Raw genomic sequence first — 18,756 nt, 5'->3', positions numbered from 1 at the left:
GTACTTATCCTCCCACACACCCTACAAAGTTTATGCTCAAAGGCATGTCTGTTAAGAGGTGTAGACTGAGAGAACCTATTTGTATACTTGATAGGAAATCCTCCTCCACTATGCCTTCCCTTCTTTCCTCCTGCAATTACCCTCCACACCCCTTCACTATCCCTTCTCTTCTCCACCCCCACCACTGACCTTCCTTCCCTGTCCTTAACTCTCCAATATTTTGGCCTCCACCAACCATCACCTCCTGAACCTGCCCCTCTACCAACCGCATTGCAGCTACAACCCCTCCTCCATCAATCCTCACCTCCACCATCCCCCTCACTGTTGTTCATGAGTTGCCAGGCTGATCTGTGGGAACGTGGATGTCGGAATTGTGAGGCTGATCTGTGGGAACGTGGATGTCAGAATTGTGAGGCTGATCCGTAGGAACGTGGATGTCGGAATTGTGAGGCTGATCTGTGGGAACGTGGATGTCAGAATTGTGAGGCTGATCCGTAGGAACGTGGATGTCGGAATTGTGAGGCTGATCCGTAGGAACGTGGATGTCGGAATTGTGAGGCTGATCCATAGGAACATGGATGTCAGCGTTGCCTCCCACTAAGTGTGAGCTCTGAATGAGGATGTTGCCTCAGGACTCATTCAACAGGAATGCACTGACAAATATTAGACAACGTGGAGGTGGGGAAGGTTGCAGATGGGCTGAAACATGACAGGCAACATCTCTGGAATGGTTAGCTGTGCACAGAATGGTTAATCGACCGTTCCTAATGGCGTATATCCCAAACAGGTATGGGAATTTTGGCTTAAAGTAGCTAAAGGTTTTGTCAATCTCATCCAAACTCCCTAGATCTCTTGGAGGGAGTGGCAGGGAAATGAAAACTGGCAACTGGAGCCTTGGACAAGAATGGTTATAAGGGTATCTGGGCATCTGTCAAGCAGCCAGCCACTCATTAAAACATTAAATTCTATAAGCAATATTCAGGGAAAAGACTATCAATGATTTGGTGAGGTTTTGGTTCACTAAGGACAACCAGTATGGTTTTGTAAAAGGCAGATTTTTTTGACCATAATTAATGGTTTGATGAAGTTGAGAAAAGGCTAGTGTGTTGAGTGTGTTATCTGTATGGATTTTAAAGAAATGTTGGACATAGTACCACTTCAAAGGCTGGTATCAAAATTAAGGCTCACGTTGAGAAAGATGCTTGAAAGGGTACAGAGGAGGTTTGCTAGCATGATACCAGAGATGAGGATTCCAGCCATGCAGAAGATGGACCGTGCTTCCCGGAGCAAAGGAAGTTGTGGGACGATTGACAGAGGTGACAGATTTGTTCCAGGAAGTAAGTTCCCATCAGTTGATAGTAGAAGGAAAAAGGGACACAAATTAAGGTTTTGGACAAGAATAAGGCAGGATGTGAGCAAAAACATGTAATGATCTAGACTATCTTTGAGACAGTGGCAGCAGAGAGGATCAGAAATTTCAAAGGAGACTTTGGGAAATGTGTGGTCATTAAAGGAGATTGGCAAACATTGGAACTACAAGTGAAACAGGAGCTGGTGACATTCAACCATGGTCTTATTGAAGTCAGAGCAGACCCTAGGGGGTTAACTGGTCAATTTTGTTTCTGTTAACTAAATTTTTGTAATTTTCTGGGATTGGAGCAATTTAAGTTGGACTGTGGGCCTGTGATGTGGTTTGCTTCCTAAGGTGAGTAATGAGATAGATTTGAGTGTGTATAAATTTGTTTAGGTTGACATGCTCAAAAAACTGAATCTAGAAAGGAAGGGACACTGTTAAGGTTGAATGTATTTTTAGTGGATAAAGCAAGGATTGACTGATGGAGTTGCTGTAAAAAGAGCCACTATAGACTCAAGGAGTTAAACATCAGGAAGAGCAAAACCAAAGCCCTGAGTCCCCATTGCAGATAATGTTCCATGTAGGCATTGGCCTGAAGCTTCACCAAATTGTTCAAGATCCTGCTTTCACTTGTGAGGTCAAGTTAAGTTTCAGACCTTTCTCTGCACCTGTTCCATCTGCAGCATCTAACTGAACCCAGCCTGCCTCAGATCACATGCTCTCATATTCTGACCCTCAAGCCAGAGCAGGACCATCTGTAATCTTTGAATATTTGAAGCATCTGTGATAAAGGATCAGCTTTTTTTGCCACTGAGTGTATATTTACATGTATTATGAATTTGCTGTGGTGTGTTGGTCAGAGTGCTATGTGCAACAAAAAAACAACATTCAACATTCTATAAATTATATAAAAATAAGTTAGAGACTGAAGTATGGATATGGAAAAATCTGCATAAATGTATAAATACCTGTGTGTATTTATAATGTAAACAGCATTATAAAAAGTGCAGTGACAGGGGTCCTAGATTGAGAAGAGTAGAGAGGGCTGAAAAGAATGATCAGATTAACTGAGGGAAGAAACTTTTAAGATGGCGTGAAGATTTTGTTTTAATAGCTCTGTATCGCTCTCCAGAAGGGAGCATTTGGAAAAGGCAGTTTGCAGGGTGGATTGTGATTTCTTCTGCACACCTCTTTATCCTGGACACGTACAAGTCCTGCAGCGATCTTGTTGCTGCGGTCCATTTCCTAATGTTTCAGTGGTTGTATACAGCATATTCTCAATGTGTTAAGACTGCCAAATCAATACCAATAAACAGGCCTTCTGCAACTTCCTCTGATTATCTCTCTCTTCCTCTCTCTCTCTCTCTCTCTCTCTCTCTCTCCATCAGCTGTATGATGACCACAAACATCTCTTCGAAATCAAGGAGAACATTCCTGACAAGCTGGTGAAACGAGTGGCCAGTGAGATCGAGAAACTCTTGGACAAGAAGGTGGAGGCTTTGGAGGTAGGATTTCAGGCTGCTTTTCCCTCACATTTGTTTAGTGGTTAAAATTTCCAGCTATAGTATAGTGCTAAAAATAGTGCTCCACCCATCCTTCCCCCCACCCCTGGAGCTTGTTGAGAAGATTAACAATGTCCTGAGGTTGATCTGGGGATTTGGATCTGTGGCCACAGCCTGCGTGGCTTGATAATAGGAGGTCAGAGATGGACTGTAGTCTGAGGTGACTGAGACTGCGGGAATGGGGCTGGTGATCAGAGCTGGCCTCAGAGATTGAGATCGCAGGGTCATTGGGGGGCTTTGGGAGTTCGTGAAGGTGCCTCCATGTTCTGTCGGTCAATGCGAACATAAAAGGGAATTTAGGAGCAAAGCCTCGTAGTCACCTATGTTGCTGGGTTTCACTCTGTAGGAGCTGATGGCATTCAAGCCCTGCCACAGCTGTCGAGCATCTGTGATTCAAGTTTGGTCCGAAAATGCCACTTTACATGTGAGATGTTTTCCAGAGATCGTACCTGGACCTCTTTAATTTACTTGGTCACCAGACCTGAATACCATTGATCTGGTGTCAGTGATTGTGGATGTTTTGGTTCATCTGAAGCTTCTGGTTGGGGAAAGATTCTGAATTATTTTGTGAGGACACACTTGTCTATCACTGATTTTATAAAGTCCATGACATATTCGTTCAGATCCTCTGATGTCCTTGAACATAGCCCAGACGAAGCAATCCCATGACCACCTCTTGGTTGTCCTTACTTCTGAAGCCTTGCTTTTTAGCCTCTGCCTGTATACAGGTGGGAGAAGGACAACTAGATGAACAGATTTCCCAAAATGCGTCTAGCTGTGGAATGGTCGGCATTCCTAATCATAGTTGCAGTGGCTGAGTGTGTTGAATCCCTGGTGCTGCAGGTGATATGATGATGATATTTGGGCAGAGGTTTCTTCAAGGAAGGACCAGCAATGATTTGAAAGGTGTCAGAGTAGGCTGTTTCTTGTTTACTAATCATGGCACTTAATAGTGGTATGTGAACTGTGGTTAGGATCACACAGGAAAACTCTCACAGAGAAACAGCTATTAATCATTAGCTGTTACTGGTCAGGAAAACAAGAATTCAACAAGAAAGCTTCATCCAAAGAGTTTTTCATGAAAGAAAGATCCCCATCTCTTGCCTTGCCTGAACATTCTGAACATCCATCATATTGCATGTGATCATCATGTCCAGCGTGCTTTCAGTCAGCCATGTCTCTTGAACAAAGAACACAGCAACTCCTCCTTTCCCTCTGATACAGCAACCTTGCCCGAAGGTCCTCAGTCTTTCTCTCTAGTGACTGCGAAAAAGATACCGGGTAGAGGAACTTCTACAGCCCACCATCTCAGCCTGGCTTGGAATCCTCCCACTAACCCGTACGTGGGAGGAGACTGGAGAACCTGGAGGAAAACCACATGGTCACAGGGAGAATGTACAAACACATTATGGTGATGGAATTGAATCCAGGTCATTGGCACATAATAGCATTATGCTAATTGCTATGCTATGGTTTCAGATGCGATGGTTTTAATGAGATGGGCCGAATAGTGTCTAAATTCTTGCATATGGAAAGGAATTGACAATATTTTGAGTTCGGAACTCCTGGTCATCCACAATGGGATCAGAAGCCCTTGATGCACTTTGCCTGTACAGGCAGAACCCGGGTTACGTACGAGTTCTGTTCCTGAGTCCGTCTTTAAGTCGGATTTGTACGTACATCAGAACAAGTACAGCCGGTATTATTTAGTGTCAGTTAGTCAAATATTTGCCTTAGGTATATAGTATATATTTTACCTTTCTATGCATATAAAACACTTAAGAAACGTATATATTCCAATAATTAAACCACTGCATTGCTTAGTAATAATTGTAGCTTTCATCGGGACAGGGTTTTTCACATGCTCCATTATTTTCACTTTATCTTTTATCCTTTAAAATTGTTCCGATCGTTGACCGACTGTAGCCTAACGCTTTTCCAATGACCGATGGCGTTTCACCTCCTTCCAAACATTTATTATTTCCACTTTATATACAATCGCGATCGCTTCCCGTCAATGGAACAGAAACACGGCGGGCGGCAGGTCCTGAGCTCCGCAAGCTCTCAACCTCTGCTGGCTCCCGCGGTCTGCTGGGTCCTAAGGACCACCGCACTGAATTTCCCCGGGTCCTAAGGACCATCGCTCTGACACAGGTTAAATGGGACAAGTGGGGGCTGTGCTGAGTTTGGGTATTTGATCCTCCACAATATTCCATGTGGGAATTTAAACTGGAGGTGGCAGTGCTTTTTTTTACGAGGTCGAGTTGTGAGCTCGACATCCACCTGGCACGGATGGTACGGGAGTCACTGGATCGACATCAACCTGGTGCACTCGGGTGGGAGCGGTCTGTCTCGAGCCCAGCGCTGATTTCACTGCGCCACCAGTCGACCAGAATGATGGGGGGGGGGCAGGGTCAGGGTGAATCTTGCTAAGGAAAATTTAAGCAAAATACAAAGTTACACACTGAACACTGTGTCAATGGCAACGACTTAAAATGGCCGACAGCGTCGCGATCCAACTTAAAATGGCAGACGGCGTTCTCCTTCCTCGGTTCATAAGTACAAGTTGTCCGTAACTCGGGGACTGCCTGTACCTTGGAAGAGTAATTTACTGGACAGTTGACTGTGGTCAGTGGTGTAAAAAGCCATTTACATCAGGTTCATTGTCATCTGATTCTCTCACTCTCCACAGTGCAAGGCTTTCTGCACCTATACCCCTCCGACATAGTTAAATGCTGCCTAAAGCCTCCTGCACAGCCCAGAGCTGACTAATTGAAGAGTTGTCTGAGACACGGAAGCCAGTTTCCTATCATTGGAGACACAAAGCCGGGAGAAGCTGGAACCTAGAGGAGCAAATAAGAACCTGGAGGAACTCAGCAGGTCAGGCAGCATCTGTGGGGGAACTGGATGGTATGTTCTTCAGATGCTGTGTTCTTCCAGCTTCTTATCTGTAGCTCAGATCATTGATGCCCAGTAACTCCGCGTGATTCTAACAATTTGGTCAAGTCCCTGTAGCTTTGTGACCGACATAATAATGGCTATAGTCAGCCCAAACCTCACTGTGCCGATACAGCAGTGTGACATTCCACCTGTCATTGGACAGCGGGATGCTGGAGGGGATTTCCAGCATGGCCTAGCTATTCTTTCTGTAGCACTGGTCTGTCTGTTGCTGAGTTCTTTATGCAAACAGATCCACTGAGCAAGATGTCTCTGTGGTTTGGACCATCTCTTCAGTTCGCTTCTGCACGTCTCAGCAACCTGCCAGTTTGGCAGATGCTTACTTGGGAATGACTTGTTTTGCTGCTGTTTTCACTGCGGTGTCGATAGTCCCAAATCCCGAATATGATGTCCATCTACTTCTGTACAAGGGACGCACATTTAGAGGCCGTGCAGTGTTGCCGTAAATGTGGAAAGAATGATTTCAGATTTAGATTTATTTATCACATGTACATCAAAACCTAAGGAGAAAAGCGCCAATTTCACTAATAGCCAACACACCCAAGGGTGTGCAAGTGTTGCCACGCATCCCAGCACCAACATAGCAGAGCCACACAGAACACAGCAAAGCCGAACATACCAACGACAAAGCAATTCTGGTTCTCCGACTCATGTACCCGCTGACCTGGGGTAGGAGGGGAGCAAGCCCTTATTCCTGCTGGTCTGCCAACTCTGACCTCGTCCACGTTGCTGGCCTTCATGCAGTCAATGTGAGCAGAGAATTAATCTGTCCACTAACTTACTCACATCCCTGTCCTAAACCCTAAACTGAACCTTAACTCTCCTCTCGGTCCCCAAAACCATCCCTATGAATGTAAAATAAAAACAAAAAATTCTGAGCAGCAACCTTGATGGAGATGCAGCTTGGTGCAGACTTGACTGAAATGCTCAACTGTATTATACAATTCTGAAATTGGCAGTCTGATATACTGAGATCTACACATCTGTTCTGCTGCTTGAAGGGTTATTATGTTTTAGATGGCATGTAGTCTATGCAGATGAATTTGCATGGTCTCAGCCAGGCTGATAAAGTTTACAAGAGTTTCTACTAGAGTAGGGCATGATAGAATATGCCCTATACAGAAAGGGAGGCCATTTGGCTCATTATGTTAATGCCAGTTGAGAAAGCCTTTCCTCTGCAGGACCTGATTCACAATAAAGGTGATGGGAATTTCCACTTTATCCACCCTTTCAAGCAAAGATTCCTGATCCCCAGTGCCTCTTGGGGAGAAAAAAAACCATTCTCCAATTATACACTAATCTTTCCACCAGTTCTTCTGAATCTTTGCCGTTTGCTTATGGATCCTCAGCAAAGGATCTTCATGTTTGTTCCTTGGTTCCCCATGAAATTTTATATATTTTGATCAACTATTAGTCTTCTTGTTAGTGTGTAAGTCAGCGTTAGGGACCGAAAAGGGTGGATAGTGGTGAAGTACAAAGCACACATGATTTTATTTCACTTGTTGGACGTGTTCGGTGGGCTGAATTACCTGTTCCTTTTCTCACATATAGAACTGAAATTATTTAAGACCAGCGGAGAAATGTGTGGTTGACAATTACAGGTGGTGCCAAAGTTATGACAAGACTCTCTCTTGGGAATTATTCATAACCCAAAATGTTGTCAAGGGGAAATGAACTTAACTGCTCCCACAACCTATGGACTCACTCACTTTCAAGGACTCTTCATCTCATGTCCTCGATATTTATTGCTTACTTATTATTATGTTTTAGTTTTTGCTTTTGTATTTGCACACTGATTGTCTGCTCTGCTTGGTGTGGTCTTTCATTGATTCTAATATGGTTATTGGATTTATTGAGTATGCCCATGTAACATGCTGTAAGGTTTCACTGCTAATGTAATGGCTTCTCTGTAATGTTCCACTGTTGAGGTAATGGTTTCTCTGTAGCAGCAATGTTTGGCTTATGACTAGAGATAACAGGGCATGCTAGCCAATGAGTGGGATGTTGTTCGGAGGCCCTTTGCCTTGGAGAGAAGATGCGAATGGAGAGAGTTGGTAGACTGCTGAACAGAGTGGACTTGGAGCAAGGGTCCGAAAGTCAGTGACGATCGGAGGTGGTTGATGGTGGACGAACGGCCTTATCAGTGAGCTCCAACCTTGTGCAATCGACTTGTATCATGAGAATGGGCCCTTTTTCTTTTTTGTTTTCTTTACTAACCTTAGAGTCAAATTAAGAATTTTAAACCTCAATGTTTAAATTGCATATTGTGCACTGTCTTTTGTTTCAGGGTACTGATTTGTAACGGGGACACATCGCGCAGCATCCACCCAAATGAGATTTCTTAAGTTTGGCCGGGCTGGGGGCCTATCATCCCCCATATTAAGCCGCTAGCCATAACGAGAGTTAGACCCACAAGAAAATGAATCTTTGGGTTGTATATGGTGATGTATTTGTACTTTTGTAATACATTTACTTTGAACTTTGAAACAATGTCAATGTGTAGGAGAGGATCGGAGAAAATGTGTGTGGGAAGAGTGAGCAGGGCAGGAGGAGTGATGGCCAGCCAGCGACCACCGCCACTGAGTGAGCAGGAGCGTGTGCTCAGGGCTCCCAGCTCTGCTAAACCTGACCCAGCCCCTGATCGTTATGGCTAGGAGGGAGTATGGAGGTGCCCCGTGCTCACCTCTACAGGAACCAGCAAATATATGCCATGCATCCGACTGGTGTTACAAATGCTCATTTGAATGGGGTTTGCACTGGCTGGGCAGCGGTAGCCTGGGGAGGACCTGTAGAGGTACAATAGATGTGGTGGTTGCAGTCTGGGGATGGCACAATTTGTCTGGGGATTGTCAGAGTGTAAATGTGTGGAGCCTCTGTGCTTCAGGAAGGTCAGCTCGAAAAAAGCTGTTTGTTTATTGTCTGCGGGTAATCAGTTGCTGAGGGCTGGAGCTGCCAACACAATTTCACGCTTAATCACTTGTTAGACTTCTGCATTGCACCAGCATCAGGAGAATGGCTTCATAGACTCATTACTGGGATGGAGGAGTCCCAGTTGGAGCTGTAAGGTAATGCAGGTGTGATTCTGAAGGGAGGGATCCAGCCACAGCCCCTGAATGCAGAACTTTCACAACAATCAATACAGTTAAAGCTTTCATTAACTTAGAAGGGACAATTTATTCAGAATCAGAAGCAATTACATGAGTTAAATGCATGCTGCAGCAGCGTAGTGATAAAATTGAAGAGTCAAATCACTTATTTCATGCAGGGAGGTGGGGCATCTCCTGCTAAATGGATATCAGAATATGATTTCTTCAGCATACTTAATTTTGTTGTAAGTTGTTTGTCCAAATACAACAGTGTGTTGCAGCCTTCAATTTACCTGTTAATAGGGCACTGTTTCCTTGGCAGTATCTTTCAAACAGATTGCTGTTAACTGTACAGAACTGAATGCCAAATGTACAGTGCGTTCATGGTTGTGGTAACACAGGGCATGGGCACATGAGTCCACTGGAACAGCCTGTGTTTGCTGATTGAAATGTAAAACAGGTGGCTAGTTCACTAATGCCTCTCCTCCAGCATCGCTGAAAACAAACATCGCTCCCAACAGAAATAACACTGCGGGGAATGTTCTCTGCAGCTGTGAGACTGCATCCTGCTGCTGCTGACAGAGGTGTCCGTGGCCAGCTCTGCTCACACTGACTCCTTCCTCAGCACTCATTTTACAGTTTGCTGATGCTCTTGAGCTATCATCAACATCGAACGCTCCCTGCTGGAGTTACTAAGTGCTCCATTATTACATCAGTGCTCTCAGAGTGCAGATACTGGCTGCCCTGCTGATGTTACTGGGTATTGCCATTACTACATAAGAAATGGGAGCATACTGAAGTACAACGAGTATAGCCACAGGTGACTCGATCTCTCCTTAGAGTCTAACCCCCTCATCCCTGGGATCAACTTGGTGAAACCCCTCTGCACTGTCTCCACAGCCAGTATATCTTTCCTCAAGTATGGAGTGCTCCAGGTGTGGCCTCACCAGTACCCTGTACAGTTGCAGCATGACCTCCCTGCTCTTAAATTCATTCCCTCTAGCAATGATAATTTGATAACATACCTTGATATTAAATAAACCTTTGAATCCTAATGAAGGCCAACATTGCATTTGCCCTCTAGACAACCTGTTGTGCCTGCAAACGAACCTTTTGCGAATAATGCACAAGTGCTCACAAGTCCCTCTGCACAACAGCATGCTACAGTCGTTTACCATTTAAATAATAACCTGGTCTTCCATTTTTCCTTCCAAAGTAGTCGACCTTGCATTTAACGACATTGTACTCCATCTGCCAGACCCTTGTTCACTCACTTAACCTATCTATATCTCTCTGCATCCTGTGCACAGTTTGATTTTCTAATAAATTTAGTACTTCAACTCTTGTTATTGTGTGAAGCCTTTAATGCTCCAAATTTTTCTACCATAGATATACCATAATAGCATTTTACATTGGTAGTGAAATGCCATTAATGCTCAGGACATTCTGGTGGCTTTTGTTGTGAGTTCTGCTGTTCCTGCTGTGACTGAGTGTGGCCAAAAGTTCTTTGGTGCTGCAGCTGAAGGCTGCCATTCCTATCCAGCATCCTCCACAATCATTAGCAGAAACTGCCAAGCAGCCACTAGCATAATCTGCTATTTGGGAATATTGACAAGCGCTTATGAGTGCAATGCAGTGGCAGTGTCAGAGGCCTGGCTGTCAAAAGGACGGGAATCATGTTAAATATGAAATTGCAATATGAATTCAGGATAATTTTGCCATCTGGAGAGAGTGGACATCCTCGTTAGAATTAACAAACAGTAGAAGTCCTATTGGGAACATTTCATGGGACAATATCAAGAATCAAACTTCCTAGGAAATTGCAGCAATCAGAATTGGAGTCAGGTTACTATCACACATATGTCATGAAATTTGTTGTTTTGTGGCAGCGATATATTGCTATATGTAATAATAAAAACTATAAATTTCTATAAAATTTTATATATATCCGTGTGTGTGTGTGTGTTTGTGTGTGTGTGTGTGTGTGTGTGTGTGTGTGTGTGTGTGTGTGTGTGTGTGTGTGTGTGTGTGTGTGTGTGTACATATACATACATATATAAAGTTAGATTAAATAAACAGTGCAAAAAGGGAGGGAAAATACTGAGGTAGTTTTCCTGGGTTCTTTGTCCATTCAGAAATCTGATGGTGGAAAGTGAGAAGCTGTTCCTGAAACATTGGGCGTGTGTCTTCAGGCTCCTGTATCTCCTTGATGATAGCAATGAGAAGAGGACATATCCTGAGTGATGGGAGTCCTTAATAATGGATGTCACCTTAATGAGGCATTCATCATCTCAGATCGGCTGCAGGTTATTCTCGAGAGGGAGGGCAAGAACCCAGATGTTGTGGTCCATGTAGGGACCAACGACGTGGGTAGGATGAGTGAGGGGGTCCTGCGTAGTGAGTTCAGAGAGTTAGGTGTGAAGCTGAAGGGCAGGACCTCCAGGGTAACAATCTCAGGATTGCTACCTGTGCCACATGCGAGTGAGGCAAGGAACAGAAGGATTATACAGATTAATACATGGCTGAGAGGATGGTGCTGGAGGGAGGGCTTCAGGTTTTTAGATAATTGGGCTTTGTTCCAGGGAAGGTGGGATCTGTTCCGATGGGACGGTTTACACCTGAACTGGAGCGGTACTAACATTCTTGCAGGGAAGTTTGCTAGTGCTGCTCGGGGGGGGCGGTTTAAACTAAATTTGCAGGGGGCAGGGATCCAAAATGTGCGAGATGAAGAATAAAGGACAGGTGGGGACTACATGGTTCCGGAATATTAAGTGTGTAGTAGAGAAAGGTGAGGCGGAACAAGTGATAAGGAGGACACATGTACAGAGGGATGGTCTGAAGGAACATGGAGTTAAATGTGCAGAAAGAATAAGTAAATTTAGGAAGGACAACAAAATTCAAGGGGCGTATAGCCCGACGGGAGTTTGGGGAGCTGGGTTAAGCACAATAGGCAGCGATTTAAACAGAGAGAGGAGAAATGGGCTAAAAATTCTATATCTGAATGCACGAAGTGTCAGAAATAAGGTGGATGAGCTTGAAACTCAGGTGCGAAAGTGTAACTATGATGTTGTTGGGATAACGGAGACATGGCTGCAGGGAGATCAGACCTTGGAAATGAATGTACAAGGGTATACGTGCTATTGTAGGGACAGAAATGTGGGCAGAGGGGGTGGGGTGGCCCTGTTGGTGAGGAATGAGATTCAGTCCTTTGCAAGGGGGGACATAGGATCAGGAGAAGTAGAGTCTGTGTGGCTAGAACTGAGGAACAGTAAGGGCAAAAGGACCCTAATGGGTGTTGTCTACAGACCACCAAACAGTAGCATGGATATTGGGTGCAAGTTGAATAAGGAGTTAACATTGGCATGTGGCAAAGGTAATGTCGCAGTAGTTATGGGGGATTTCAACATGCAGGTGAACTGGGAGAATCAGGTTGGTGCTGGACCCCAGAATAGGGAATTTGTAGAGTTCCTACGGGATGCATTCTTGGAACAGCTTGTATGAGAGCCGACCAGGGACAAGGCTATTCTGGATTTAGTGTTATGTAATGAACAGGATTTGATAAGCGATCTTGCAGTAAAGGAGCCATTAGGAGGTAGTGATCATAATATGATAAGTTTTTATCTGCAATTTGAGAAGGATAAGGGCAGCTCGGAGGTGTCAGTGTTGCAGTTGAACAAAGGAGACTAAGGAGCCTTGAGGGGGGAGCTGGCCAAAGTTAACTGGACGGATATCCTAGCAGAAAAGACAATGGAACAGCAATGGCAGGTATTCTTGAGAATAATGCACAAGGTGCAAAATCAGTTCATCCCCCGGAGAAGGAAGGATTCAAAGGGGGGAAAGGGGCCACAGTGATTGACAAAGGAAGTCAGAGATTGCATAGCATTAAAAAAAAGGAAGTATGACAGGGCTAAGGTGAGTGGGAGGACAGATGATTGGGAAATTTTTAAGGAACAACAGAACTTAGCTAAAAAGGCAATAGGGGGAGCAAAAAAGAGGTACGAACGCAAGCTAGCCAGGAATATAAAGGAGGATTGCAAAAGCTTTTTTAGGTATGTGAAGAGAAAGAAGATAGTTAAGAACAATGTTGGGCCCTTGAAGAATTAATTGGGTGAAATTGTTACGGGAAACAGAGAAATGGCAGAAGAATTTAATAAGTACTTTAGATCTGTCTTCACTAAGGAAGACACAAGCAATCTCCCAGATGTATGGATGGGCCAAGGACATAGGGTAACAGAGGAAATGAAACAGATTGACATTAGGAAGGAAACGGTGATGAGTAGACTGATGGGACTGAAGGCTAACAAATCCCCAGATCCATATGGTCTGCATCCTAGGGTACTAAAGGAGTTGGGTCTGGAAATTGCGGATGCATTGGTAATCATTTTCCAATGTTCCTTAGATTCAGGATCAGTTCCTGAGGATTGGAGAATGGCTAATGTTATCCCACTTTTTAAGAAAGGAGGGAGGGAGGGAGGGAGAAAACAGAGAACTATCGTCTTGTCAGCCTAACATCAGTAGTGGGGAAGATGCTAGAGCCCATTATTAAAGATGAAATAGTGGCATATCTAGATAGCAGTGATAGGATTGGGCCGAGCCAGCATGGATTTACCAAGGGCAAATCATGCTTGACTAATCTATTGGAGCTTTTCGAGGATGTAACCAGGAATTTAGACAAGGGAGATCCAGTGGATGTAGTGTACCTCGATTTTCAGAAGGCACACATAGGAGATTGGTGGGTAAAATCAGAGCTCATGGCACTGGGGGGAAGATATTGACTTGGATAGAAGACTGGTTGGCAGATAGAAAGCAAAGGGTAGCAGTGAATGGGTGTTTCTTGGAATGGCAGGTGGTGACTAGTGGGGTGCCACAGGGCTCGGTATTGGGACCACAGCTGTTTACAATTTACGTCAACGATTTGGATGAAGGCATTGAGAATAACATCAGCAAGTTTGCTGATGATACTAAGCTGGGTGGCAGTGTGACATGTGATGAAGATGTTAGGAGAATTCAGGGTGACTTGGATAGGCTGGGTGAGTGGGCAGATACTTGGCAGATGACATTTAATGTGAATAAGTGTGAGGTTATCCACTTTGGGAGTAAGAACAGGAAGGCAGATTATTATCCGAACGGTGTAGAGTTAGGTAAGGGAGAAATACAAAGAGATCTAGGAGTCCTTGTTCATCAGTCACTGAAGGTGAATGAGCAAGTGCAGCAGGCAGTGAAGACTAATGGAATGTTGGCCTTTATTACAAAGGGAATTGAGTACAAGAGCAAGGAAATCCTTTTGCATTTGTACAGGGCCCTGGTGAGACCACACCTGGAGTATTGTGTACAGTTTTGGTCTCCAGGGTTAAGGAAGGACATCCTGGCTGTAGAAGAAGTGCAGCATAGATTCACAAGGTTAATTCCTGGGATGTCCGGACTGTCTTACACAGAGAGGTTAGAGAGACTGGGCTTGTACACGCTGGAATTAAGGAGATTGAGAGGGGATCTGATTGCAACATATAAGATTATTAAGGGATTGGACAAGATAGAGACAGGAAATATATTCCAGATGCTGGGAGAGTCCAGTACTAGAGGGCATGGTTTAAGAATAAGGGGTAGGTCATTTCGGACAGAGTTAAGGAAAAACTTCTTCTCCCAGAGAGTTGTAGGGGTGCGGAATGCACTGCCTCAGAAGGCAGTGGAGGCCAATTCTCTGGATGCTTTCAAGAAGGAGCTAGGTAGGTATCTTATGGATAGGGGAATCAAGGGATATGGGGACAAGGCAGGAACCGGGTATTGATAGTAGATGATCAGCCATGATCTCAGGTAGAAGTGGTAGAGGCAGGTTCAAGTTTGTCATTTAAAAAAAAGGATAGGTATATGGACAGGAAAGGAATGGAGGGTTATGGGCTGAGTGCAGGTAGGTGAGAATAGGTGATCTCAGAATGGCGATGCAGGCTCGAAGGGCCAAATGGTCTACTTCTGCACCTATTGTCTATCATGGCAGCCACAGAGTAATTATAAAAGAGATATCAAATGTAGAATATACACTAGGATAAAAGGGAATGATAGAGGCATGATAGAGGAGTTGGCAGGAATTGATTGAAAAAGAACTGGCATAGATGTTGGCAGAGCAGCAATGGCTGGACTTTCTGGAAGCAATTCAGAAGGCACAGGATATGTACATCCCAAAGAGGAAGAAGTATTTTAAAGGAAAGATGACACAACCATGGCTAACAAGAGAAGTCAAAGCCAAATTAAAAAAAAGAGAGGGCATACAATGGAGCAAAAATAGTGGGAAGTTAGAGGATTGGGATGTTTTTGAATACCAACAGAAGGCAACTAAAAAGTCATTAAGAAGGTAAAGATGGAATATGAAAGTAAGCTAGCCAACTATATTAAAGAAATTAAAGTTTCTTCAGATACATAAAATGTTAGGGAGAGGTGGGAGCAGATATCAGACATCTGGAAAACGATACTGGAGAAGTAGCAATGGGTGAGAAAGAAATGGTGGATGACTGAATTAGTATTTTGCATCAGTCTTCACTGTGGAAGACACTAGCAGTACGATGGAAGTTCCAGGTGTCGGGGGCATGGAAGGTGTGAAGTTACCATCACTAGAGAGAAGGTTCTTGGGAAACTGAAAGATCTGAAGGTAGATAAGTAATCTGGACTGGATGGTATTAGAGTTCTGAAAGAGAATGTGGAGAGATCTTTCAAGAATCACTAGATTCAGGAATGAATTTGGAAGACTGGAAAATTACAAGTGTCACTTCACTCTTCAAGAAGGGAGTGAGCTGGAAAAGGAAGTTATAAGCCAGTTAGTCTGACCTCTGTGGTTGGGAATATGTTGGGGTCGATTAATGGTTGAGGGCTCAGGGTACTTGGAGGCACATGATAAAGTAGGCATAGTTTTCTCAAATCTGTTGGAATTTTTGAAGAAATAACAAGCAGGATAGAGAAAGGAGAATTGGTTGATGTTGTGTACTTAGATTTTCACAAGGCCTTTGACAAGGTGCCACACATCAGACTGCTTAAACTACAAGCCTATGGTATTTAAGGAGAGTCTAGCATGGATATATCTGTGGCTGATTGGCAGGAGGCAAAGAGTGGAAATAAAGGGAACCTTTTCTGGTTGGCTACCAGTGACTGGCGGTGTTCCACAGGGCTCCGAGTTGGGACCAATTCTTTTTATGTTATATATTATCGTATATTTTATGATGATACAGATGATATGGAGGGGCAAGTAGTTTTGAGGAAGTAGAGAATATAAAAGCAAGAGCAAGAATGTAATGTTGAGATTTTATAAAGCACTGCTGAGGCCTGACTTTGAGTATTGTGAGCAGTTTTGGGCCTCTTTGAAAGGATGTGCTGAATCTGGAGAGGATTCAAAGGAGATTCACAAAAATGATTCCAGGATTGAATGACTTGTCATATGAAGAGCGTTTGACGGCTCTGAGCCTGTATTCACTTGAATTCGGAAGAATAAGGGATGATCTCATTGAAATCTATTGAATGGTGAAAGGCCTTGATAGAGTGGATGTGGAGAGATTGCTTCTGCTGGTGGGAGGGTCTACGACCACAGCCTCAGAATAGAAGGATGTCCTTTAGAACGGAGATGAGGAGGAATTTCTTTAGCTAGAGAGTGAGGAATCTGTGGAATTCTTTGCCACAGGCAGCTGTGGAAACCAAGTCTTTATCAAACCAAGGTTGTTAAATTCTTGATTGGTCAGATTCTTGATTGAAGAACAATGAGGAGAAGGCAGGAGGTTAGGGCTAAGAGGAAAATTGGATCAGCCAATTGGACGAAATGGCAAAGCAGACTCAATGGGCCAAATGGCCTAATTCTGCTTCTATATCTTATGCTCTAATGGTCTACGAATAGGAACATGAAGATGGGAGGAATTTCTGAAGGTTGTCCAGAGAAATTTGTAGACAGGCCCATTTCAGCTGAACTGGAAAGGCAGCATTGCTGGACCATTCTACTGAAGAGTCAGAGCAAATATGGGAGCAGTGATCATAATGTAATAAGTTCAGATCAGCAATGAAAGGAAGTACAGGTCATCCCAATGTAAAAGGTGACAATTGCAGGTTGTATTACTTTGGATTGCCAGCATTTGCTGAACCTCTTGTGTTGACCGAGGGCTGATTTCAATGGGATGAAAATAGGTTTGGCCTGTGTAAGTTGAAATCAAAGCTTGGCAGGCATACTAATTCATGAATAGTCAAAGTAGATTCCCTTGTGGGAAGAGGTTCTGAAAGTAAAAGCTAGAGTTCTCTGGTGGACCAAAATGATGGAGAACAGAACAGCACAGAAATAGATTTGACAGGTTGATAACACGTGAAAATCAAATTGATTGTTGAAAGTACAGAGATAAACTGTAAAAGGATATAGAAGCAAATTTAGAGAGGGAATGCAGAAATATTCCATGGCCGTGTGAATCAAAAAGAGTCAAGCAGAGACCAAGGATGAGATCTCCTCATGGTTACAAATGCATAAGCAGGGACTAAATGGAAAATTGCATTTGCCTTTTGCCAAGAAGGATGCTGTTGGAGCCTCAGCAAAAGAAGATGTTGAAAAAATCTGTTTTGTAAAAACTGATGAAAAGGAGACTCAAGAAAGGCTACCAGGATTTAAAGCAGTCAAATTATCTTGTCCAGATGGGAGACATTGAAGAATACCTAGCAATTACTGATAACCTTCCAGATATCTGTAACTATGTAAATGGTGCTGAGGACTCAAAAAAATATAAGTTTTATAGTTTTGTTCAAAAATGGTAGCAGGGATTAATGGAATAACTACAGGCAAGTCAATTTGGCCTTTGTGTTGAGAAAATATTCAGAAGTAACAATTGTGGATAGAATAAGCTGAAGCTCAGACATGTATGGCTGGAATAAGGCAACATAGATTTAATGAAAGGAAATAGCATTAGACCTATCAAGGTAGATGCAAATGAATTTTATAATGAAGTAACAGAAACAGTTGTTTTCGAGGAAATGCTATATTATGCATCAACTCTTTTAAGGTGCTTTTGATAATAAACTTGTCATGAAGATGTAAGCCCATGAAACAAGAAGGCTTCAGTGTAGCATGGATTTAAAAAAATAGCTTATTAATAGAAAGTAGAAAGTGATGGTGGCGAGTTTTTGATAGACTAATAGTATGATTGTTGTTTGTAAATTCACAATGGAATTTTTCGAGGATGGCAAAGGGACATGGTGAAATTTGTGCAATCAACTTATGCATTGATTGTTTGGATTCATTTTTCAAACTTGTGGATGTCACAAAACTTGGACTGGAGAGGATGAGGGCAGAAGGTAGAGGAAGGGGAAGGAGTACAAGCTGGCAGTTGATTGATGAAGCCAAGTAAATGGAAGGTAAGTGGAAGGGGGATGGGGGTGGATGAAGTAAAACTAGGAGGTGATAGATGGAAAAGGTAAAGGGTTGAAGAAGAAGAAATCTGAATGGGCTGTGGGAGAAAGGGAAAGGAGAAGTGGTGGTGGGCAGGTCAGGAGAAGAGAAAGGGCAAGAGGGGAGCCAGAATGGAAAAGAGAGAAAGGGGATCAAAGGAAATTAGAGAAATCAATATTCATGCCATCAGGTTGGAGACTACCCAGATGGAATTCAAGATATTTTACCAACAACCTCGTCATGGTAAGAGAGGGAACCTTGGACCAACATTTCAGAATGGAAATAAGAAGTAGAATTAAAATAGGTGGTCACCAGGAAATCTTGCCGTTTGAGGATGGATTGAAGGTGCTCGATGATCTGAGTGTATCTGTGTACCGTTCATTGGAAATGGCTGGGCAA

The 18,756-nt window shown here is 43.5% G+C and overlaps 1 protein-coding gene across 12 annotated transcripts in view; it reads left to right on the top strand.

Moving 5' to 3' along the window:
* cacna2d2a (calcium channel, voltage-dependent, alpha 2/delta subunit 2a) overlaps positions 1-18,756 on the top strand; it is a 909,486-nt gene that overhangs the window by 288,464 nt on the left and 602,266 nt on the right. For all 12 annotated transcript variants that reach the window (XM_059944500.1, XM_059944501.1, XM_059944510.1 and 9 more), the window contains exon 3: positions 2,743-2,859. In XM_059944500.1, coding sequence (XP_059800483.1) covers positions 2,743-2,859 — 117 coding nt within the window. The remainder of the gene's footprint in view (positions 1-2,742; positions 2,860-18,756) is intronic.

This window comes from Hypanus sabinus, chromosome 19 (genome assembly GCF_030144855.1).
Source record: "Hypanus sabinus isolate sHypSab1 chromosome 19, sHypSab1.hap1, whole genome shotgun sequence".
NCBI lineage: Eukaryota > Metazoa > Chordata > Chondrichthyes > Myliobatiformes > Dasyatidae > Hypanus > Hypanus sabinus.
The sequence above is the reverse complement of the archived record's forward strand: the minus strand, read 5'-3'. Positions and strand labels throughout refer to the sequence as shown.